The sequence below is a fragment of the Equus przewalskii genome, chromosome 4 (genome assembly GCF_037783145.1).
Source record: "Equus przewalskii isolate Varuska chromosome 4, EquPr2, whole genome shotgun sequence".
Classification (NCBI taxonomy): Eukaryota; Metazoa; Chordata; class Mammalia; order Perissodactyla; family Equidae; genus Equus; species Equus przewalskii.
In genome coordinates, this window is record NC_091834.1 from 76,792,075 (window position 1) to 76,819,074 (window position 27,000).

A 27,000-nucleotide genomic window follows, 5' to 3' on the forward strand; every position below is an offset into this window, starting at 1 on the left:
AGCAAGGCATCGGTCCCCTTCCTCCACTCCCTCACAAAACCACCGCAGCCGAGTGCGTGAAGCTTCCCTTTGTTCATCGAGGCTCTCTCTCTTCCCCGGCAGATCCACCTGGATGCTCTCCCTCGGTGACATTTTGCGCCGGGGCTGGTGGGTGGCTGGGGTGGAGCGAGAGGAGCCCAAGGGGGCGGGGGCGGAGAAAGGTCAAGTCGAGAGAAAGGCAGGAGACGCCTTTCATAACCTGCGTGGCGGGGCGCGCGCGCGGTTATTTATTTATTTTCTCCTTATTTATTGATCGCACGAGCAGAGCGGCGCGGGGAGCCCGGGGAGATGCAGGACCACCCACTGGCGGGGAAGCAGCGTGCAGCCCTCCCGCGCCCCCGCGCTGCCGAGCGCCTCCTGCCTCCGCGCTCGGGCGATTGCCCGCGCCGGCCCGGGCCCCGGCCCCGCCGCGCCGCCGCCGCCCGCCTGGCCGCCCCGCAGCCCCGCCGCCCCGCAGCCCCGCAGCGCGCCGCCCGGGCCCCGGTGACAGCGGCGGCGCAGTAAGTTGGCAGGAGCGAGTCCCCTCCGTTCTCGCCTCCCCCGCACCTTTTGAACTTGTTGCTGCTGCTCGGCTCGCCTGCGCCTGGCTTTTGGAAGGTGAAAAGGAGGAGGGAGGCACGGGCGGATGGGGGAAGGGGAAGAAGAGCTCGCTTGAGCTTTATTTATGCTCCCTCGGCGCCTCGGATTCGGCTGCTCGCGAGCTGCTTTCTCGGCTTTTCCCTTTCCGGGTGCACGGCGAGGAGAAAGTCTCTATGCAACTCAGCCCCGGCGCGCACTTTGCCAGGTATGTACCGCGGGCGAGGCGCCTTCTGCGCCGAGGCAGATGCTGCTGCCGCCGCGGCGGCGGCGGCTGTCGGCTCCCGGGTTCTGTAACTGTCACGCGGCACCTGAGCTGAACTTGAAAAGAGAGTGAAGGGGCGATTGGGCGAACGCTTTTGGCAGACGCAGGGGATACTTGTAGACGTGGGGGAGGAGGATCTATATTAACGTCCCCCAACCGTGCCCACCGCACAGCATCTCCATCTCTGCAAATACGACCCGAGTAGTAGAGGCGGCAACCGGACTTCCAAAGAGACGTGGGGCAGCGGCTGTGACCGCATCTCGGAAGCTACAACAACAGGTCGCCTTTCTGAGACTCCTTTGGCGGGAAGGGCCACTTGGAAAGAGAAGGTTTGAAAGAACTAAAAGGGAAAGGGGAAGTGGGTTCCCTAATTCGTCAAAAGAATACCACTGAGTGACTGTCCTTGTTTCCTCTATCTCTACACGACGCGTACTGACCCCACATTACCCAGACTGTGTCAGGGTTTGAGAAAGCAAAGACACCTGTTTGAAGAAATTGCTGCATCTGAAGTCACCTGTGTACTTATTCGTGCCAGTAGTGGCCTGGTCCAGCTGCTGGAAGAGGTTTGGTTAGGTTCTGTTGGGCGTGATTGTTAGGACATTGTTTTGTTTTTTTCTGTTACTCCAAATCCCTGTCTTTGAGGGACACTTGCCCTTCGGAGAACTGTGACTTCATCAGGAGCCCTACCTTGGAATAAGCGTGATACCTCTGGACCAGGTTTCCCAGTAGTATTTTGTTTGACAGGAGGAAGTGGGAGATTGTGGCTACTTTGACCCACTGGAGAGGCCTGACTGTCCTTCTTGCCTCCACTTCAAGGAACGATGGCGGCGGGTGTCGCAGCCTGGCTGCCTTTTGCAAGGGCAGCAGCCATTGGGTGGATGCCTGTGGCCTCGGGGCCCATGCCAGCTCCCCCAAGGCAGGAGAGAAAAAGGACTCAAGATGCTCTAATTGTGCTGAATGTGAGTGGCACCCGTTTCCAGACATGGCAGGACACGCTGGAACGTTACCCAGACACTCTACTGGGCAGTTCTGAGAGGGACTTTTTCTACCATCCGGAAACTCAGCAGTATTTTTTTGACCGTGACCCGGACATCTTCCGCCATATCCTGAATTTCTACCGCACTGGGAAGCTCCACTATCCTCGCCATGAGTGCATCTCTGCTTATGATGAAGAATTGGCCTTCTTTGGCCTCATCCCAGAAATTATTGGCGACTGCTGTTATGAGGAGTACAAGGATCGCAGGCGCGAGAACGCGGAGCGTCTACAGGACGATGCTGATACTGACAACACAGGAGAGAGCGCGCTGCCGACTATGACTGCTCGCCAGAGGGTCTGGCGGGCATTTGAGAACCCCCACACCAGCACAATGGCCCTGGTGTTCTACTATGTTACAGGGTTCTTCATTGCCGTCTCAGTCATCGCTAATGTGGTAGAAACAGTGCCATGTGGGTCCAGCCCAGGTCACATTAAAGAACTGCCCTGTGGGGAGCGGTATGCAGTGGCCTTCTTTTGCTTGGATACGGCCTGCGTCATGATCTTCACGGTTGAGTACTTGCTTCGCCTGGCTGCAGCACCCAGTCGTTACCGTTTTGTGCGTAGCGTCATGAGTATCATCGATGTGGTGGCCATCCTGCCTTATTACATTGGGCTGGTGATGACAGACAATGAGGATGTCAGTGGAGCCTTTGTCACACTCCGAGTCTTCCGGGTCTTCCGGATCTTTAAGTTTTCCCGCCACTCTCAAGGCCTGCGCATCCTGGGGTACACACTGAAGAGTTGTGCCTCAGAATTGGGCTTCTTGCTCTTCTCGCTCACCATGGCTATCATCATTTTCGCTACCGTTATGTTCTACGCAGAGAAAGGGTCTTCGGCCAGCAAGTTCACCAGCATCCCTGCTGCTTTCTGGTATACCATCGTCACCATGACAACACTAGGGTAGGTGCCATCAAGGGAAATGGGATGGAGGTTGAATATGTGTGAGGTGGTTGTGGACCCATTAAGGTGATATAATAATTCAGAGGGAATAATTTTTCTCTTTCCTAAATGGGTTTAGGAAAGCATTATCTAAATGGTTTTGAGGAACTCTTTTGATCTATGAAATAGGTATGATGTAGAGATGGAAGTACTTAGGGAGTTGCTGGCAAATGTTGAGTACTGATAGCTGAAAGCGATACCTACACAAAGAAGTTTTAGAATTCTTGACTATAGGGAAATATCATCAATATTATATTATTATAATATATATATATAATGATAATTAAAAACACAAAATGTGTGCCCTAATAAAGGTATGTAAATGCACAATACATATTGAAATGCCTACAAAGTGCTTCAGTGTACTCAAATGAAGTTTCCATGTGTATTTGAAGTATTATATGAATGGATACTTTTGGCATGCATTTTCCCTCTAAGAACCATAATTCTTACAACATTATAAAACATAGATTGTAGATATCATTATCAAAGAATTTTGTAACATATATGCACATATGTATTTTCATTATGGCTGATAGGTTATGCAGTGTTTTAGAAAATAAAGGCTGAAAGTAATCAACTCTACAAAATGCAGTGGAGTATTTGCAACATAGTTAAGACTAGGTTCATAGTTCCAAATCAAAAAGCAAATGAGTTTCATCCACACATTTTATTTAGAAACTACAGATCCCATCAGGCAGTGGGCCCATGACTATTCAATACATGCAGAAGGTAGAGCAGTATCTGGTGAGCTTGATGGTCACCAAGGGCTGGTTGCATTATAGAGTTCTGGGTCCTAATTTCCTTCTAGAATCCTTTGATGCATTCTTTTATTTGGGGGTAATGGTGTTTTGCATCCAAAGGGACATATTCTGAATTAATGTGTTTTTTTAAAAAATAAATTTTAAGCTAGAATTAAGATATTCTAGATGATAGAAAAAAGGAAAGGTATGAAATGATTAATAATGTTAATCAAACTGCAGGAAAGTAGCAGCATTTACATGTTAGAGAATCCAATAAACTAAAATGGTTAAAGCCTTTTACTTTTGTGAGTTCTTAGATAAGCCACGTAGTGATGTTCGTGCCCTTTCTTTAGCTTTATGCTGCTTTGCTTGCATAGTTAATCAGTTCAATAAGGATTTGGTAATGGCTAAAAGAAAAGTTATTCCCAAGGCTGCTTTTTAAGTTTTGTGTTTCTAGCTAATTTAATTGCCTTCTTTAAATGACAATGTGGTTAAAGTCAACTTAATTTTATTAGACATATTGCGTTGAACAGAATTTCTCATGTTGTCATATGGCCAACTAATGGAATATTTTTCTGTGAAGAAGTTTTGGCTAAGGTAATTAAGAGATTATGGTGAAGTAAACTACAATGACTTATGATTTTGATTTAGTCTCACAAATTTTTTGAGGATCTTATGGTGCATTTTCAAAAATGAATTAGTGAAAATCTGTATCCTACTGCTCAGATTTCCCTGTTATGCTGTTGGTAATTTTGTGGAAATTTTGAAGAAGATGCAGAGTACCTTAGCAGTGTAGGTGCTTATTTCTTATCAAAAAGATTTTTGCATGTATATATGTTTTTTGGTCTTGTTGTATTTTTGTCATTTGAAATCTTTATTAAGGACAATTGGATAGTACAAATCACTCTCGGGTCCTCAAATTAGAAATACTCATGAATAAAAAGAAGACGTTGTGTTATGAGGAAATAAAGGAAGAAATATTAAAAGGAAATATATTTTTAAAAATTTGGTGTCTATGGCAGTATTTTTCATGAAATATCAGTGAGTCATGTTAATACTATATACTGTTTATATGACTGAATATATATATATATTATTATAATAAATGCTGATAAGATGCTAATTTCATCTGGCTGGGAGTTCTATTCTAGATACAAGAAGTTAGTATTATTTTTAAATTTGTTTCCTGGAATGACATTCAAGTTTTTATTTTATTTTGAAATTTATTTTTGTTTTCAGGGAAAAAAATGAGGAATTGTTAACCATTGATGATAATTTTTTATTACATAAATAACATGCTTAGAAGTATCTACTTTTTGAAATGATTTAAGAAACAGAATCCTAATGCCTGAGTATAATCTATGAAATGGGTTTAGTTCCTGTGTTTCATATGTAAGTGGATTGGAGGAATTAAATAAAACTTTCTTAGAACTTGGAAGCAAACTGGGAGTTACTTTTAAGACTTAAGTTTCACTGAAGTTGAAAATTTTAGTTTTCAGGAAATTAAGCTAATTAATGATCCTGATGAATATAGAAGAGATACTTTTAAGTTGTAGAAATGTTTATACAATCAAAATGCAATCCATTTATTGGAGAACATATATGAACATTTAACAAAGCATATGCTTTATAATACAGCAAAGTTTCTTAGGAACATGTCTTCAGTTCCTCATCAAAATACATTTATAATGTATTTTATTTTCCTGGAGAAATAGATTTTTTTAGAAAGACTGCTTTGTGGCATCTTATCTTTGGTTGCATTGTGACTCAACAGCTTTTTTTAAGAATAGAAAATACTCAACAAAAGTCATTGCCTGAATTTATGTTTTACTCTGTAGTTTTATTCTTGTAATTTGAAGTAAAGGTATAAACTTTCTGGAAAATATACAGTAGTTGGAGCTAATATCAAACTATGTCTGGTAGATGACCAAGAATTTCCCATTACTCTGTCTGAGCTGTATTTACGTGGCTATTATTTTTAATGGAGCTAATGCCCATCAATTAATGATTATAGAAGTGAAAATGGAATCCCAAACAGTGGGTATCAAAAATTCCAGCTCTTACAAACATTATCTACTCTAGAAGAAATAGCCAAGGGCTTTGTAATCAGCAGGGTTTTCTGCTGCCTCTCAGGCCATTTTAGACAATATTCAGTTGTTTTTTTGGTGTGAAGAAATGAGTGGGTCTATCTTAGAACTGTTGTTTATTCATCGAATCATTTTTGTGCTCCCCAAAATGTCAAATATATCATTATACTATAACTTGACCATACTTGCTATATATGTAATTATTTAATTTGCCAATAAAATGAAAACTTTAAAATATAATTTTAAGGCTACCCATTTCCTATTAATTAAAGTAGGAAACATAAAAAAGCAGAATTTGAAAAATCAATGAAAGAAAGAATGTCAGAAAGATTTTTTGGACAGTGTTTAGATTGAGTGGCCATGCGTGTCTGTTCCTCCATTCCATTCTTTCTTTCTGAGCATGTTTATGGAGCTGCACTAGGCCCTGATTACCCTTTTACTCCCCACCTCCCTCCTTTCCATAATGTAAATTCTAGTTACTGCCTTAAATTGCCTTGGGAGAAAAAGAACCTGGAACTCCTCTTTTGTCCTAATGACTTTTGGAAATAACATCCAGTTGTTATTTTTCATTCAGGTGGTAGTACTCAAAGGGTGCCAAATTTAGGAAATTTCTAAATGTTCACCAATAATCAAAAACAATTTTGTAAAAATATGTTTAACAAGATCCAGCTTCAGTTTACCATCGTATCTCAGGCTCATGCCTTGTGAGTTAGAAGTGGTACCAGGTGGCACATTAAATTTTGGAGGAGTCATTATTTTAGGCACTATCTACATTCTTGGTCATGATTACTGGCCATTTAGATGCTTTTTCAAAAGCAGAGATTACTCATGACCTAAAACTTAAGAACTTGAGAAGTATCATTTCTGTGCTCCATACCACTTCTTTAATTTTAAAACAAAGTTGTTTTCACAAGGTTTTCAATATGGAAAAGAAAGCAACCACATGGTGTTTCTGTCAAGTTCATGTTTAGAAGGGAACTTTGTGATTTTAACTATATAAATTAATTTGTGATTTCTGACAAATCTAGGAAACCAAAAAGTTCACTTGTAGTGTACATTTTATCAGAAACAAATATGATAGAATTACACATATGCTCCCAGTAAACTTAGTCTAGTGTCTATTTATAAGACTCTCAAAACTAGCTCTGTAATATTTTAATTTTCATATATTTGGTAAATTGCTATTTTAAGTAATTAAAAAAGCAAAATAGTTTTCGTTGCAATTTTCCTGACAATGTATCAGGGAAATTCCTCTTTTTAGAATGGCGCAATTGGAGAGGGTTTGTGTATATATATATAATATGTCATATATATATCATTTATGTTATATTTTACGTAACATACAAATACATTCTATAGCTTATACAACATATAAATATATTAAGTATGTTATATATTTTGTAATATGTAACATACATATGTGATGTAAATATATGTTATAAGTATATATTATTCATCAGAAGAGTATACTTTTAAATACCTTCCTGCTATCTGTCACTATTCTGATTCCATAGCTTTAGGAAATGTTGGGAGAATATCTTGGAGAATCATTTATGTAGAGACTTTTGGTTTCCCTGGCCATTACTGAAAATGGATGGGATTATTTTCCCCTGTGCCAGCAGCTATACATACATATTTCTAATGTGTTCATCAAATACATCTTTACAAGGCGGGAAGTACCAAAATTTATCTTTCTGATGAAGAGCCATACTATGAGTCACATCCATTTTTATTTTGGCATACTACAACATATTTTTATAAAGTTCTTTATAGAGCGTGTTAATTGGTGGGAGTTGAAAATGAACTTTTAAAGAAATGTAGAAAAATGTGATATGTATTCCTCTTTTAGCATTACAGGTAACCAAATCTTATGTGTCTTCATTTTGTTTTAGTCATCATTTGACTTAGAGACAGCATTTGACACGACATATGTATTTTTTATATGTGTTTTTACCCAGCATTTCACCTTTCTTTATAAGCATTTACTTGGTTGCCAAGCAGAGATATGACAGAAAGGGATAATATGTGTTCTCTCAGGGCAGCACCCTAGAGAAGGGGCCAGTTTCTAATTTTCAGTGGCTCTGTAGTGATAATTCTTTTTCTTTTCAGGATTTCTCTTTAGACTGCAGATTGACTTGGTCTTATACTTATTTCGTTTGTATAGTTACTTCATTTAATTCTGGTGTCGTGTATTTTGTATTTGTGTAAACTTTCCTTCCAGTTGTACTCATCTTTGAAAATGAGTTAATGAAGTTCAAATTTCTTGTTACCTAATTTCTGTATTTCTGGTGGAAGGAAGCTTAGCTGTTATTTATTTAAAATCCACCATTTTACACATGCAAGATTTTTTGTGGTTTGCTTATAGTTACACAATTAAACAGCAGCAACATTTTGTGAAATTTCATTATTTTTAATCATTTTTTTTCTGAAGACTTCAAAACCTTATGTACGAATATGTGTGGTAATAACTATCTGGGGGTTGCTTCTGATGCTATAGGGATAAGAGAAGCAATAAATTTGCTCTTTTGTCCATTATTACAGTGCATTTCTCTTCTAGTTCTACTCCCTGTGATTCACTTTGTCCACGCTCCTCGGTATCCTGGCGAGCTCTGCATTTATTCATGCATGCACTACTGGCGTTTATCATAATGGTACCCAGTTGATATAACGCAACCATGTGTTTTCATCTGGTGAACTGTTAGGCACTTTGTGGGGCAAACTACTTGATGCTGAGTATTTTACCTGGCCTGATGGAGAAGAAAGTAAATCAACTATTTTGCCTGAATTACCTAAAAAAGACTTAGCATGTGAGTTGTTAAAACTGTGCAATTTAACTTCTCTTTTGTTGAAAGAACAGGAATGGTGAAAAGAGCATTCACTGAAAAGGAAGTATTATTTTTCCTTCAGTGCTATAAATAATGGTTTCACTTTCTTTTTTTCCCCCCACTCTCCATATGTCTTGTATTGTCTTCTGAGCACGAATATATATAGAAACAGGCATTGTTCTCCCACTAACTTCAGCAGCTAGATTTGACGGTGTGGGATATGATACGGTATTGAAAAGAAACCCAGGGATGAAACACCATCTTGACATTCTGGGCACATTGGTGCTTTTCCTTGCATTGGTAGATTCCATTGGAGTTTTTAGCCATTTAGTCTTCTCCTTTGAGAGCTAGCCTTTACATTGACCTTCTCCATGAAGCCTTCTTGACCTCCGAATCCTACATCATCTAGAGTTCGAATTACACTTGACATTAGTGAGTGCTATTTTACATATAATTTATGGTTTTATCTCCAGCTCTTCCAACTAGATTGAAAGGCTTTTGAGGTTTTGATCTATACCTTTTGGGGACTTATCACCTAGTTAGTTCAAATGTAGAAAAATCTATGTTAATGTGTTGCTGTTCATGGTGTGTGGTGGTACCTGCACACCATGGAGAGAGCTCCTTAGCCATGGAACAGCCCCATCTCAACATTAGCAGTCATTTACTAATCTTATATTATGCTTTGTTCAATGTTAAAAAAAAATCAAAATTTATTATTTGAACGTTTTGTCTTTGAATGTACTACAATCTATTCTTGTCGTTTTTCTCTTTTGACTAGGGGAGGTTATGAGACTTCCCCACTCTTTGATCTGTAAGTAATTCTTCTCTGTAAAGGTTAGAATTAATGGCTGCTGAAGGCTATTTCCTTAATCAGTTTGCTTTCTGGTGAAGGCTAGGTAAATTGCTGATGCCTCTGGGAAGCATATGGAGATATCTTAAAATGTAAGTGAATCAGCACAGAAATATACTGCCTTCTCTTTCAAGCTCAGTTCTCTATCTAAATATGAACACCCCAAAGAGCCCATGGGTTGAAAAGATACTTTCATGACACTACGTCACTAGAAAGATGTTTTGTCTCTTACCCAATAAAACCAAGCTGGTACTTTTTTTTTCTTTATCCAGGTCCACTCATTTATGCATAAAATGGAATTATTTTAAAATAGAGAACTATTGTCTGTAAGTGACATTAGGATAAATGAAGTATCTCTCAGGAAGAAGTTCCCATTTTAAGGGATTAAAAGGCAGGTATACAAAATGTAAATATACCTATAGATACATATCCTGGCATGGTGCAATCCATTGTGCATTGGGAATTGTGACAAGTCTGTTATATAAAGATCCAAAGAATAAAAAGTGTGGGGAGAATAGGGAGTGAGTTATCAGAAGTTAATAATGAGAAAAAAATAACATTGAAAGAGTAGGATGACAGTTGAAATAATGTCAAATAGAACGAGAAGGTTTTGTTCTAAAAGTAAAAGGTCATGTCTTTTTTGCTCTTATGTGGGCCTGATTCTTCCATCTTCCTCATTTTCTTCACTTTTAAGAATACCAATAATAGTGCTTTTGGAAAACCAAGGTCTTACCATTAGCATATACCCTCAGGAAATCAAAATGTGACTCATAGAGTTCGATTCAATTTAACAGACTTTTGTTGATCACTTACAACCTGTCGTTGACCACAGCAGTAAATAAAACTGCCAACTTCCTGACCTTAAGAACCATGTATTCTAGTAGGAGAGGCAGAAATAAACACATAAGTATATAATATAATTCCAGGTAGTGGTGGGTGGTACAAACAAAATAAATCAGGATAAGAAGTGTGCTATTTTGAATAGGGACAGACAAGGCTTTTCCAGGGGGAATCTTTGAGCGGGTGGCAAATAGAAGGGGGTGAATCCTATGAATATCTGGATGAAGCTCTTTAGAGGAAGAGAGAAAAGAAGGACAAAGACCTCAAGGTGGGAGGAGGCTTGGTGTATTCCACCTAAAGCCGCTGTACTTGAAGCAAAGGGAGGAGGGGTAAGTAGCAAATGCTATCGGACAGGCAGCTGGGACAAGATGATGTAGGACGTTGCACACCGTGATAAAGATTTCTAGTTTCGTTAGAGATATAATGGGGAGACATTAGAGAGTGGTGAGTATGGTAGGGATAGGAGAGTATTTCTGTATTAAAATGAGCATGAGCTCTAAAACATTAAAAAAATCTTTTTAAATGGTTATTTTAACGTTAATTTCTTCAGCGTGTAAAATTCTCATTCTTTGTTAGATTCGTTATACTTACCTTAGCTTAAAATTTATATCCAGTTATTCATGAGAGTTTCCAGAAAAGTGGAATATTTTATAAGTATGCATGATTAAATTATTCCTAGCTGACAAAAATAAAACTAGTTCAAATGAAAAAAATGAATTCCACATTTTAGCTGAAAAGACAACACTGGTTCTCAATAGATATGGAGGTATCTGGAGAATGCTGAGGATAATCTCTGTTTTGAATATAGATTTACAGACTTACAGTTGTCAATTCTAATGCTAGTGCTCAAGAATTTCACATACGCTTTGGATTCTGTTTAAAGAATTTTCATGTTTTTTTCTCACTTTGCGGGAGGTACATTTATATCTTCTTCAGGTGTTTTGTTATTTTTGTAAGTTTGAAAGAAAAAATGGCTTACGTGTCTTGAAATCTGTGAAAATTGCCAGAGGATATGTATTTTTAAACCCAGATTAAATTGGGACCATGTATGTAGCAGCCGTACAATGTAAAGTAGGAGAGGTGGTGCTTCAGTCAGAATCACCATGCTGCTGAGTAAAACGTAATCATGAATGGATAATTCAAGAGAACTTGGGTTTGGAAGAACAAGAATTGGATTAACAGCATAAAAATCTAAAAAAACCTCACAATTCTGTATGCTTCCCAGATGAGCAGCTTGTGAAAATAGTTCCTGTATTTAAAAGAATTTAGTGTGGCATCTCACTTTGCATGCTGTTTCCATTAAAACATCTGTCCTCAGATAATTTTGCATCCAGAAGTTCTACCCGGAGGCTTAATTCCTCATAGAACAAGCTAGAATTCATTCATAAGGGCCATCACAAAGGAAAAGTCCTGGTATCCCCTGTCCTTGGGCTGTGATGAAGTTGATAATGACAATCACACTTGTAATTTTACTATCCTTTGTATATCTTGAAGGGGAACTGGTTTCCTTTCATCATGCTACAGAAAGTAAGCTATCTAACCCTGTACTATTTTAATGCATTTTGGAAAAGGGAAATCCTAATGCATATTGTTTTAGATAACACTTTGGAACTTATGAAAATGTTTCCAGTTCTTACCAAATGTGGTTTTTTTGGAATGAAAAATAAGCACATGTATTTGTATTCTTCTTAAATTAGATGGAGCCAGTAATGCTTGTTAGATACTTTATTAGATCAGAAAAGAATGTTCCTATGGATTGTCCCTCATGTCTGATTTTCTTTCTTGGTTGAAAGGTATTAAAATCATAGAATTTTGATTTGCAGGGCTCTTTAGAAATCATCTTGTAGAAACTTCTCAGTTTATATAAGCACAGAGCTAGTTAGTGAAAGAACATACGCTAGATTTCTGAGTGATCTTTTGAAGTCTAATGCTATTGAGAGCACGATACACTGAAAGTCTTTTTTCTCCATATTTTTTTCTCTACTGTATACCTATTCCCATCATTAAACAAAATATTACAAGCAAAACAGAGCAACAAAACCAGGTAGTGTATATGCAGGCCTAAAAAGACCAGTAGGTGATTATGGAATTTCCTTATAGTATAATTAAAACTCTGATAATGACATCATATTATATATATGTGTGTATATATGTGTGTGTTTATGTGTGTATATATACTTCATAGACCCCCCTTAGAAATAACTATATATAATGTATATAATTATATATATGATTTTTAATCTAGTGGAGAACGGTGGACTAGTAACATAAACAAATTCATGTAATAATTGTTACATGCACAAAGTCTCATTTTAACACTTTTCTCTTGAACATCTAATTGTTAACTCTTGTTGAAACTAAAGAGAATTTATTATTGAATTGAAGTTTCAACTCTGAATTTTAGACAGTTATCTAAAGTTATGATTTTATTGTTTTTAATATCAACAGTGTTGAAAGCAGGCTATGAAATCAGTGTCTGATCATTTGTTTGAGTTGTTTTGGTCAGAACAACAGATATTCCAAATTTGGAATATTAGATACATTCATAATTTGCTCCCAAAAATCATGTTACGTTTTCTTTATTAAGTGAAAATACATGCTAAGGTTCAAATGAAAGAATGTTTTCAAATATTCTTCAATTAAACATTCTAAGGTGGAATATATTTTGAGGTGGTATTCTCAAACTTGTTTAAATAGCGTGTTTCTACTCTGAAAAACATGTAAAATGCCATTTTGATCCCTGAAATTACTAAGCGGAAATCAACTCCTCTTTTAATTCTCTCAGGTTTTTTGGAAGTTAATATTCTGGAAAATTAGGTAGTGAGCAGATACTTCTAACACTTTAGGGGAAATCTTCAACATGAAGCTAAACTGATAAGTTATAAGGAAGGACCTTGCATTTCAGTAGAATATATTTGAAAGAGCTAAGGCTTTGATAATAATAGTTTAAAGAGCCAAACCAAGATATGTTACTTTCATCTTACTCCAAGTGCACTGAATTGAACTAATTGTTATCCTTTTTTCATGACACATTTCTATCATTCATCCGTTCATGGCTTTCTTTATCATTTTATTTATTTAGTAACTTTTATTTTATTTATTTATTTATTTATTTTGAGGAAGGTTAGTCCTAAGCTAACATCTGCCACCAATTTGCTGAGGAAGACTGGTTCTGAGCTAACATCCATGCCTATCTTCCTCTACTATATGTGGGATGCCTGCCACAGCATGGCTTGCTAAGCAGTGTGTAGGTCTGCACCTGCGGTCCGAACCGGCCAACCCTGGGCTGCCGAAGCGGAATGTGCGAACTTAACTGCTGTGCCACCAGGCTGGCCCCTTTAGTAACCTTTAATAGTGTAATATGCACAGGTGAACCTACCCCCAAACTAAAGCTATGTTATTGATATTAACCTGCATTAACCATAAGTACCTTCTCTTCCTATTCCATCCCACTTTCTTTCTCTGCTGGAGCTAGCTGTCATCCTGTATCCTGTATTTAAGCTTTTTAAAACTATATTTTTAATTGGGAGGTTATGTTAGCTTTGTAAAAGGATATCATGCTGCATACAATATTTTGGGCTCTTGCATATAGTATTATATCACCAAGGTTTGTCCATATTGTTGCCATGCATTGTAATTTATTTTTTGGCTGCTATATAATGTTTCATTCCATCATGTGAGTATACTACAGTTTATTCAACCACTGTCTTGATGAGGACATTCAAGTTGGTTCTAGGTTTTTCTGAAGAGAGATGACATGCAAATTGTTGACATGCACATGTTTCTGCTGTGTATGTAACTTGAAGTGAAATTGACGGGTCATAAGTTTGCATGTTCATCTTTGGGGGATAAAGTCAAATTTTTCCAAAGTTGCTGCATCAATCATTGCTTCCACTAGCCAAGAATAAATAAATAAATACAAATTTTGAGAAGATGATTTCAATGAGGCAGGGGGGACACAATGGGAAGAGGAAGTGCATATGGTTAGATGTAGGTTAAAATGAAGAAATTAAGAATTTTTTTCTATTGGTATTGCTTTTACCTTGATCTTTTTGAGATGAGAAATTAAAATAATTGGAGCAATCACAACTTGCATTTTTGACTTCCACTTCTAGTTGGAATCTTCTTATTTTTTCAACCTGAAAAGATTTATACTGATAAACATTGTATTCATATTTTCACAATGTGAAATATTTTATTAACTTCAATTATGTGTTTGAACTCAAGGCCAACCATATTCAAACCAATAATATGAAAACATCAAATCTGAAAATATCTCACAAGGCTTTGGTTTACTCATTCTTAGGAAATTAAGAATGAGGATTGAAGTTGATATTAAATTGATTTTCTGATACATTATAGTACTTTATGAAATGTTGCATATAACTTTTTGCAAGCATGTATAACCAAGAAAGTATTCACATCGTCTCCATTCATATTGTCTAATGTATCAGAACATTGATACAGTTAGGAAAAAATGTGCTAATTTCAAGGCACCTCATAGGCATTCAGAAGGGGATACCTCACTGTGAAATAGGATATAAGAATAAATGTCAAGAGGAAATTACTTCCATTTCAGGAAATTCTTAATTATGCAAATGAAAATGAGTATTATTGCCAATCTTTCATAGATAACCTTGTAATTTTTTTCATGTTTGCAGTAAAAAGCAATTGTTTTGAAAAGCATAATTAACTTGCAGTGTATACATGTTGATCTGTTGTCTTTTTCTAAATATAGCATTTGTGCTTTTGGCTTTAAAAGTTACATGAGTTCGATACAAAATGTCAGAAGATAACACAGTAAATATTCTAATATAAAGAAAAGGAACGTAATTTGGAAAATGACTATAAACTCTTCTTTCTGGAAATAGGGTACTTGCTTTATTCAGGATTGGCATGATCCTAAAGTAGTGGTAAGTAGAGTGCCTATTGATTTCTTAAAGAACCGTATTATTTTCATGTAAAAAGGTCAAATGCGTTTATAATCAATCACCTAAATGAAAAGTAAAATTACTTTATTTCAACAACAATTAAAGGAAGGCTGTATTTAGTCTAGCAAGTTTTGGCAATATGTTCTGAAATATATTAAGCCAAACTTTTAATAAATTAAGAAATTTCTTTACAGACCACTCATATTCCTTTTACTCTGTCTCCTTGGTATTTCCCTCATTACTCAGTGCCAAGTTTCTGGATCTATACATATTGTTTTAATATTACTAAAGTGTATGTGAATGTATAATATATACTCGTATATGCATTTAAGAAATACAAACACACAAATATGTCAATACAAAATGTATGGATATGTAGATAAGTATTATACATATGCATCTATTGATGTACCATACCCTCTCTTTTTATTTTTCTGGGAGGACACAAAGGAACTATTGATGATAATACTTCCAAGAAGTTTGGGCATGTGGGAGATGGTGGGAGCCATTTTATATGTCATTTTGTATTAATTTTTTTTTTCCATTAGCCTATAAAACTTCTGTTAAAAGAGGACTCTGGTGACATTTGGGGCCTTTTCTCTTCACATTTTTCTATATAACCTTACCAGATTTTATTTAAAATTAGATCCTTTCTCCTACAACAACTCTTTGATGATTCACTCAAAAAGATCTTAAATATATAGGGTAATAGCTTAGAGATGGCCTGCATGTAAATACCAGCTCAGTAGCGTTAGTCAAGTTACTTAAACTCTGTTTGCCTGAGGTTCCCCGTCTATAAAGATAAGTAGGTTAGTGATACCTACCTCATAGGACTTTTATGGAAATTAAATGTAAATATGTAAAGTTCTTAGAAAATTGTCTTCTACATAGGTGCTATATGAGGAATTACTATTATATTGTTATTATTAAATATATCATATTAAATATAATATTAAACATAGTACACATTTTTCTTACATAGGGAAAAGTAGTAAACGAGCAGGAGGAAACTTTGGGAGGTTATAGATATGTCTATGTCCTTGACGATGGTGATGGTTTCATGGGTGTATACCTATCCCCAAACTCATCAAGTTGTATACATTAAATATGTATAGCTTGAAAGAAAGAGAAAAAGAAAGGGAGGGGGAGAGAGAGAGAGAAAGAAAGAGGGAGAGAGAGAGAGAGAAATAAAGAAAAAAAAGGAAAAGGAAATTCTTAATAAACTAGGAATAGAGTGGGAAAAAAGTCTCCAGTGGGTCACCCAATAGGCAATGAGGCAGGAAATGATTGTTGAAGATGAAGAGTTATTGACTGAAGACACACCTTAAATCAAGGGGCGTTTCCTATTTAGAAACTGGAGTTTTGAGTCACCATAAAAAACTTGTTGAAAGTTCAACAGTTAATGAATTTTAGTTGCCAAAGTATAAAAATTCTGTGTCTCTGGCAAACTTGTTCTGAAATTATATACTTAATCATTTCTTCATTAGCTTTTACTTTGGCAATTTTCAGAGGATTTGAAACAGGTTACTGTCAAATGAACCAAAAGGATTACATAAACAAATGCTAAGTATTAAAGATGAAGGGGAAATGATGGAAAATAAAAATTATGTTAAATAAAGCATTACTAAGCATAAAATCAGCTCTGAATTTCCTGACAGCCAAAGAAAAGAAGGAAAGTATAGTGGGTCTATAATTTTTGTTCACCTTTTAATTGATTTAGAAGAATCTGTTTTATGGAAGAGCTACACATACAATTTATTTTCATAATTTGTTTCCAAGCTCACATTGTTTTTCTGTTTGTTTGTAGTAACCCTAGGAACCAATGGAGGAAAAAATTCATGGATCTGTGATGCTCTAGGTAGAGCTGTAGGCTTGTTGTGCTTAAGGTACCTCAATATGCCTGCTGACAAAAGTTCTGTCTTCAAAGAACCTCTGACTTTATTTGAAATCTACCCCTCAGGCTTGTAACAATGCCTAGAACATTGCTTTGCGGATCATAGATGCTGAATAAAGATTTTTTTTCTTTTTACTGTAGAGTTAAAGGTCCAACCCATTTTAGGAACTTATATCACTCACAGTACTTTCTAGCTATTTCTTTCCCGGCTATACATCCTCTAACACACAAATGTCTACATACAGAAATAAAATTTCCGCAGATGCAAAGTCTTCAGCTCAACATACATTAAAAATATTACATGTGAAATAAACTTCTGGAGTTTTGACAGTTTTTTCATATGCTGTAAAACTGTTTTCCAAATCTGTATTCATTTTTCTTAACCTTCGAAGGAAATCCCCTACATTTCTGTGCTCTTTCTCTGATTTCTGTGTTGTTGGCTCATAGCTATATATATCTATCCTGCCATTCTTCTGAGCCTCAGACAGTAATTTCCAAATTTATTCCATCAGGAAATATTGAGTCCTTGGCTTTTATAGACAATCAGCATGAGAAATGGCCATATAGAGAATATTTCCAAATCTAACACAAAACCATTAGACGTAAAGTATTGTCTAGCTAGCACATTACTCATGGTCCCATATCTTAAGAGCTATGGAAATATATACATATATATATATTTTTTTTTTCTTGTTTGCTAACTACCTTAGAATTTGAGTGTTTCCTGTGTGACTGATGAGAAGAATTCTCACTCATGTCCAGGGTTACCAGTAATGGGTGCCATGATCAATTAGTGATATCAACCATTGTGGGGGATAGAGGACAGTTTCCTTACCTGGCATAAGCAAAGTCTCAGTGACAGAAAAATGCACAGCACATTCTGGACATGTGCATTGACTCATTTGGCACTCAAATATCTGTTGAATGTTGACCGGACAAAAATCTGGAATTGTTTATCACTTTTTGAATTTTAATAAATTCTGCTATGAATAGATTTGAAAGTGATGATTGTAACACAAATAATAATCCCTTTACTTACAGGTTATATTTGTTTTCATTTATTTTTACTTTTCTTAAGTGTTTTCACCCTCACAAGTGATCAGCAAATATCCATGGAATAAATGAAAGAATAAATTAAAAATGTCTTCTGAATGAATAAAAATTCAGCTCATATCTATGAAAATGGAGAAACAATTCTAGGAAGAGGATGGAATAGAAATAGAATTAAATGACATTTGAATCTTGTTCTATGGTCTTAACACTTGAGCCTCCTGAAGAACCTGTTATACGTGACATATTATGTTACCTTTCTGTAATACTATGCTCTCTATCTCTTACCGTCACCTTAAGATTGGTATTTATTAATAACCCATGAAATTGATGTACATTAGGTGTTTCACACAGTCAAACATACTGGAACACTATTCTTTAATAGAAACAAATATGATGCCCAGAAATACAGAAAAACAAATGGAGTCATATACAAAACCTAGCAAGTAAGCACAGAATCCAGATTTCATTTAACTCTGTTTAGTGACTATTCCTATGTACCAAATAATATACTTGGCACTATGAAGAAAAGATATAAGTGATGAGAGAATAAGTTCTGTGCAGAGCTGGGATTTTAAATCCTGGCTCTTCTCACTGGCTGACTCTACAGAACCTGGATGCAGTTTAAAAATATATTTGTATTTGTATGATGTAAAATGTGTGAGGAACTTCTTAATATTCTGAAATGAGTGATTGTTTGCCTGAGTTGGAAAGAACAAAAGTCAACCGTCAATTCTTGTAGTCAAGTTAGAGTCCGTGGAGCATATGAAATTGCAAGGATATTTGAACATGCTTTTTCTCCTCTCAGTGCTTCCTTCAACTCTTTTAGGTCTGTCCTAGTAAATAGGGAAGATTGGATAGGATGCATATAAGTAACTTTTGGGCTGATTTCTGTACTTGTTGGTAAAACATAATCGATATTTTTGTTGGTAAAACGTAATCGGTATTTGCTTTTTTCCAAATAGTTTAAGATCACCTATCTGTTGTGGTTTTAAATGATGTGCAACATAAATTGATAAATAATGCATTACTTCCATTGAGAATATTATAATATTTGCGCTCTAATATAAATATGTTGTTTCAGAGATAATTACATTGAAATATATTAAATGAGACTTTACTGTACATGTTCTAGTTATATCTTGAAGGACATTTCTCTGATAAGGAAGTAATTAATTCAAATATTCTTGACTTTTTTAGTGCTCTGCTCTCTTTGTTTTAATTAATTTTCACTAATTAATTTTCACATTGCAAATTTCACCTAATTTGCAATGGTATCCAAGTCCCTTCTGATTTCATCTTAGTTGTTTAAGCCATTACGTTCCATGATGCTTACATAAATTCAGTGACGTGTTCATAGCTCTAGACATTTAAGTGAGATTTTTCAAATGGTAGTTCTTTATAGCCTTAGAATCATAGAATCTTGAAGCTAAAAATTTCCTTGTAGGTCACCTCGTTCAAATTTCTACCAATTGAACGTCTCTCTTTCTAACATATTCTCTATGTTTATATGGCCTTGTATGAACTTTTTGAATATTCTGTGTAATTGGAAGTTTAAAGCAGCCCGTTTCTTTGCAGCACCACTCAAATTTTTATCAAGATTTAAAAAATTCAGCTGGCATGTACACCTTCCTCTGTCACCCATTTACCCAAATTAGGTTGTAGAGATTGAACAGGATATTTTTCTTTGTCACATCCTTTCCAAGGCTGTGCTTGAATAGAACTCTTATGTCCCTTCTTAGGCTTTTCTCTGCTGGGGTGAACTTCCCTAAGTCATTCAAACCTTGCTGTATAATGTTGTCTTTGGACCGGCTCATTACCTTGATCTCAGATCTTCTGAAGTTGATCTGACTGGAAGAGAGTTCATTGACATCATGACCTACCACGACACTAACGTTGTATATCTCTGAATAGGGCCTAAATGCAATGGCTTGTATTGATCCTGTGGTAAAATAAGGAATCTTTCATTTTTACTTGAAATGCTGTAAAACCTTTTATTTCTTCTCTTTCCTTATGCTGTTTACTACTTGAGGATAAATTCTACCAGATTTTTTTTTTAATCCTTGTTAAATTTCATTCTATGAGCTAATAAAAATGCATTGTTTGAATGTTACCTAGCTACATGGCTTAAACGTCTCCATGAGTCTGTTTAATTGTGTTATGACAATGAAACAGAACACATGATAGACAATGTTCTTCTGGAAGAGCTATAAGGAATCCTTCTCGTCAGTGGAAGTGTTTATCCAGATCGTTGTACCCAAAAGCATCTATCCAGTGCAGCCAGACCTAAAATCCAGTAGGGGAAGCAAAAGAGAAGGAAAGAGTATATTAAAAATCCAAATTGAATTGTTCCAGCACCCATAGGCTATTCTGGTTCTGTTTGACCAGACGCTGAGGTTCATTCATTTTCTGATGATTTTTCTCTTCACTCCCTAGCAAGAGCATCAATAATGAGCCTATTAAGACAACTTGGGATGGATAGAGGAAAAGGGTCAGACACATGCAGCTTTCTTGTTCCTCCTTATTTGATCAAGTTCATTCCAAGGCATGAAATGGCAGTCATCATCATCATCATCATGACAGAAGCGCTCATTTAGTGAGTAATTACTCTAGTCAGGCACTATACTCAGCCCTGCTTTACATACATTATTTCTTATTACATGTGATTCTACAACACAGGCATTACTTTTGTTTCACAGGTAAACAAAATGTGACTTAGAAAGAACTGATGTTAGTTCTGTCTCCAAAACATGTCCATTATCCATAGAAACAAGTAGCCTCAGAAATTATTTATATTTGTCAAATAATTAGTAGTAGGTGTGTAAACTGTCTTTCTGGAGGTAGAAAAGGCTTGGTTCAAAGTGTGTCAGGACCAGCAATGACGAAACTAAACTTCCTGCTCTTGAAGTCTATTTACAAAGACTATTATAATAGAGTATTCCAGGCGTGTGTTGGTTTGTGATTTGCAAGTTTCCTAATTGAACTCACTCAAGATGAAACAATCCTCAACATAGCCATTCTGACATAGTTTAGTGAAAAGGTGGGTAGGTTGTGGAGCCTTGTTTATTTTATCTTATTGCAGAAGGAAAACATCCTTTAGGATGTTTTCTGACATCTTTTGTTTGAAGTTATCATCCAAGCATCTTTGAAATAACACGTGACTGGATAAATATATGCTCATTATAGCAAAGATACTGATTGTGTCACTACTTTAGAAATAGAGTTTTAATTGAATACATAGAGAAGTTAGTTGTACGCTCTCTGACTTGCTTATTGGTATGTCATATCAGCAATAATAGACATACATTAAGTCTAAAAATGATATCAGTTTACCCTTGAAAAATGAACAAGGAATATATTTAACAATCTTAATCTTTTTTTTCTTCCTGGAAGTAATTTTATTTATTGCCTTATCTCGCATTTATAAAGTCACTAGATCTGATTATAATTAGTGCCATCTAAAATAAAAAGGTAGGATTACCAAATACATATTTACAAAGACATTTTCATCTAACTTTAAATTTAGAGACAATGTACATATAGGTTATAACAAGCATCTTAGAATGGTTTCCGAGTTTACTGAAAATTAGTTAGGTTTTGATTAAAAGGCATCCATATAATGAAAGAATTTTTAAAAAGCATTAAATTGGGACAAGCCCAGTGGCATAGTGGTTAAGTTCACGCACTCTGCTTTGGTGGCCCAGCGTTCGCAGGTTCAGATGCTGGGCGTGGACCTACACACCGCTCATCAAGCCATGCTCAGATGGGGTCCCATATGCAAAATAGAGGAAAATTAGCACAAATGTTAGCTCAGGGACAATCTTCCTCACCAAAAGCAAAGCATTAACGTGGTGAAGATTTACAAGAAAAATATGCTTGTTTGGTAGACACTTTGGCCTGTTATTGTGCATTTAACTTCTCTATTTTTCCCTTATGTAAAAATATCATAGATATGTACATAGATATGTACACACACACATACAAAGTATATTTTCAAGGTATCTATGTTTATTTATCTCGTACTCTTTCTCTCCTAATATTATGAACTCTTGGAGGTCAAGACCTCTATCTAACTTAATTTGTTCTAATACTCTGGACATTGAGTACATTCTTTTGCTGATTTTTATGTTGGTTTTGATAAAATATATGCAGTATTCTATTTATAAAAGGAAATTATCTTGGCTTGGAGATAATGATTTTCAATATGTAGCACTAAGAATTCATATTGGTGCCAAGGAAGCAAACTCAATAAAACATCAGTTTAGTTCAGCTTTGGCTGCAAGAATATTATAATGTTCTGTTTCAGTAGCTGTTAGAAAATATCAAGATTCTATTCTTTCAGTTTTTCAGCAAATATTTGAGTGCCTACTCTGGGCATGCTTTTTACTAAACGTTAGGGACGCACAGGTTAATGGGGCACAGTTTTTGCCATAAAGGCATGCGCCATAGTGTGGTCACCCACACACACACATGTACACGTACACACACGTGCACACACGGAAGATTATTCTACATTACAATGAAAAGAGTAAAGTCATAAAGTTATGCCAGGGAATTATGGGAGCCTGGAGAGGGACACCTAATCTAGCTGGGAGTCTCATGGAAAGCTTGCTGATAGTGAGTCTTGAATGAAATATTTAAGGATGAGTATGGTCTATCAAAAATAATGGGGGTGAAGATGGGAAGGTCATTCCAGATGGAGGAAACAGCAAAAACAAAGGGATAAATAGTATGTGCTTAGTATTTACTATGTACTACATGCTAAGGGTTTTACATGGATTCTCTAGTTTATGTCTTATAATAACTTTGTAGATTAAGTTCAGTTTTTATCGCTATTTTGCAGATCAGTAATACAAACTCAGAGTCCAAACGTAGGAAAGTTTGGATTCAAATGCAGGGAGTCTGACTCCAGAATCCTTGCTATTAACCACCCCTCTACAGCCTTGCATTTGGGTTGGGACACGCCCAGTAATCAGAGCTGCTATAAACTATTCCCCAAGGAAGGGTTCACAGACAGTTGGGCAGGAGCCCCACAGAGAGGGTTCATGGAAATGTTTGAGGTAAACATTGAATACTCAAGTATAACCTGAAGCAATTTGACTTTTTTCTAATGTGTACCCCTAAAGATTTAGTGCTGTTTTTCACACATCAAAAAGGTTGGCATAGCTCCTTCTAGTCCTGGAGTATTTATATGTCATCATTGAGTCGCCTTTTGGTAGGGTCAGGATTGCATTCATGTACAGTATATAAGAAATCTAAGTGTTGAATTTGAGGTTGAAATGCCTTCCAATTCTGGAAAGCTGTGCTTTACACACCATGTAGTTTCAATGAAGTGTTTGAGGTCATACTTCTAATTGTGATTTTTGTCCCACAAATTGTCAAAAAGATTCAAAATGTTAGATCTCATTAAGTTAAATTCCTGGGACCATGCAGAGAGGAAATCTCTGTTTCAGTTTAATCTCTTAAAAGTGGATCTCCGATTTCAAATAATTCTCCTGAGAAAGATTTAGTGCTAATAATTAGCTTCATATTATCCTTCATTTTTACAAAAGTAGAACTCAGTATGTACCTATAGTATGATCATGTGGGAATACTAATTGTTTATTTGAAAAAACTTCTTTTAGTCCTTAATAAAATAGTTTAAGAATGAATTCTTTACAGTCATCCTAATTATCTGCGTGGTGCTCATCACATAAATTTGGAAGAATACTTTAAATGCAGTACTGTACTATACATAGTTACTGAGAGAAGCAGTTTTCCAACACTTAGAGAAATGAAGAATCAAATATTTGAAATAGTCTGTGGATCTGTTGGCTAGGGTGGAAGAAACCAGAGCCAGACCTGGAAATGAGACATCATAAAAAGAGCCAAGAATGAACAATTAGACTACCTAAACACTAAACCTATCATCCAGTTAGCAATTGTTTTCTAGGAATTTTTTAAGCTATTGGTTTTTAAGAATTGCAATTTTGATATGATAAGGAGACATGATTCTATTGATCTTTTTATTAGTTGAAAGCTCTGACTTGACATTTATATTTCCATGGTGCCTTTTAAAAATCAGATTATTTTTAAATAGCTTCTCTATATCAATATTATTTTTCAGAAACCCCATTTTTTAAACATTTTTACTCGTGGCTGTTTTATGACTAGCTGTCATTTCTCATGGAGTTTCCAGTCTCCTGGCCTCTAACCGAAATACTTTGGGGACTTTTTTATAAGTTTGTTCTGTTGAGCATAAGTCATTGTGAACAACATTAACTTTTCAGTTTTAAATTAATGCTCTTTCAAAGTGTGTTGATACATGCAAATCTAGTTCAGCATTGCCCAGTAGAACTTTCTGTGGTGATGGGAATGTTCTCTATCTGTTCTGTTCAATACAGTAGCTACCAGCCACCTGAGGCTGTTGAGCAGTTGGAATGTGACTAGGGTGATAGAGAAGTTGAATTTTTAATACTAGTTAACATTAATTATTTAAAACTTAAATAGTCCCATGTGGCTGGTAGGTACCTGGTTGGATAGAGCAGTTCATGTTACTATAGTTTGTGTGGCTAGTAAGGTTCTCTCTTTCTACAGACGCATAATTGAGATATTAACTTAGATAAGCATACACATCAAAAGGAAGGTCTCTGCACATAGGTACCATAAGCTTCTACAGAGGCTATCTTCTCCCTAGGTAACTACATTGTAAAATTGGAACAGTCACCAAAAAGGGAACTCATTTAACTAGAACACCCCAACCACGTCACTGTGCTATGGTAGTTTTGAAAACAAAAATAATACATTTTCACATTGAGAACAACAGAAATATGATATATACAAGTCCAGTAACTAAAATTTTCAGGCCACTTATACTTTTCAATCTATTTAGTGACGGATGGGTTCGTGATTTCAAATTGAATATTCAGTGTGATTTGAATGATGGATGATTGAGAATATTTCCTTATCCAGCTATATGGTTCTGGTGTTCTTGCTAATAATCTCTAAAAATAAGTGTGGAGAACCAGTCACAAAAATGTTTTCCAAGATGAGGACATTGATTTAAGCATTTCTTTTAGTTTCTGCTTTAATGAATTCAAAACAATGCAAAGTAGGAAATGTTTCTCTCAAAGCCTAAACTTGGAAAAACCACACAGAGAATTAACATCCGTTTTTATTCTCTTCCAGAAAGGTAACAATAATTGAGCACTGCTGTTAGAAAGTGTAGCTCATCAGCTATATCTGATATGGCTATTGGCTCTTGAATCACCAGTGCAAGTAAAAAAGTGTTGAGGACAGATTTGCGGTTTAATGTAAGATATATCCTTGAGTCTTAACTTGTTACTGTTGTTTGTTTCTGTTTTTGTCTTGTTTTCTTAGTAATATTTTGTACTGTAAAATAAAGAAACAGTCAGGCAAATGCCATTCACAAACATAAATAAACGAGTCACAATCAGTGAGTAAAGAGCCCAATAAGGAGGGAGACTTGTCTTAGTTATCACACCCTCACCGTTCTGTGTGTGTGTGTTTGTGTGTGTGTGTGATAGAACTTTTGTATATGAAAGTTCTCCTGGATATCTGAGGTTTTCACTATCTTGTTCTTCTAATAATATTCACTCATTTGAAAACACCACATCTATATAGCTTAGACTTGGCTTCTGCTATGAGTAAGAGAAAACTTGAAATAAAAATGGCTTAAGCAAGAGAGAAATTTCTTTATTTCTCAAATAAATGAAGTCACATTTCTGGAGCTGTTTTGGCTATTTCTTCATCAGAGATCCAGGCTTCTTTTATCAAGTTCTCCACTTAGTTCAACACATGGCTTCTACCTTATGGTCAAGAGGGCTAATTGAACTCTAGATATCACGTCTGTATTCCAGAGAGTAAGAAGAAGAAAAGGGGAAAAGGGGGGGGTGGTGGTAAAGTCCTGATGCTATCTGTCTTTGAAGAGATTGCTTGGTGGTTTCCACATGAAATTTTTGTTTACAAACCTGTATGTGGCCATGCATCCCTTTAAGGTAGCTGATCCAGAGGTTTTTGTCAGAGGAGATGAAACATTTAGGTCTTAAGAGTAAGATTTCTTTTTGAAGATTACTGTTGAACTAGAATTAATTTGCTGTGTTATTGTAGAAATACTCTATTATTTGGGCACATATTTGAACTATTTATGATATACACAAAGCTCTACAAATAAATATATGGAACTGGCCAAGATATATGCCCTGGGTTGTAGCAAAGTTTGCATTAAGAGCGAGCCACTGTAAAAGTCTTGGTCCCATTGATTGGAACAAGGAGGCCAGGCCCTAATAAAAATATGCCTGATAAGGAACAAACTCTTCTTTTAGAGCAATTTGGAAAAAATTCACTTCACTAGATTGACAACTTAGAATGGACTAATTCATCTTAGTAGGATATTTATAATTTATAATTCCATTGTGTTGTATCTGGAAAATAAGAGGCAGGTGATAGAGCAAACTCAAAACTCACAGTGAACTCCTCACAACAAATAGATGAAAGAACTGAGTGGTATTTCCACAAGAATGAATCGTAAATGCGTATGGTGTCTGAGTACTGGATTTACATTCTGATTGCTGACTTGGCAGAAAGACTTAGAGAATGAACTAAAACCATTTGGATTGCTTTTAAGAATACCAGTATATGTTGTTTTCATTTCAATATTATCTGAGGCATATTGTTTGTCTTTAAATATATAATGAACATGGATATTACTGAGAGGAAAAAACACCGAATAGTGGACATATGCTAAAACTATATTTTCTTTTATGGTTAAGTTATTTTTATAGTGACTGACTGATGCATTGTAAAATTTAACAAGACATTAATTATGGTTAACAGAAAGTCTTTAATATCATCTAGAAACTTAACAGCTAACAACTATTCTCTCCCATATACTCCAAGTTCACTAAGATTCTCATATCTACAGGC

The 27,000-nt window shown here is 36.1% G+C and overlaps 1 protein-coding gene across 1 annotated transcript in view; it reads left to right on the forward strand.

Moving 5' to 3' along the window:
- The first annotated feature begins 439 nt into the window (after window positions 1-439).
- KCND2 (potassium voltage-gated channel subfamily D member 2) overlaps window positions 440-27,000 on the forward strand; it is a 453,684-nt gene continuing 427,123 nt past the window's right edge. Inside the window, exon 1 of the mRNA XM_070616395.1 lies at window positions 440-2,816. Within this exon, the coding sequence (XP_070472496.1) occupies window positions 1,702-2,816 (1,115 nt within the window). The 5' untranslated portion in view covers window positions 440-1,701. The remainder of the gene's footprint in view (window positions 2,817-27,000) is intronic.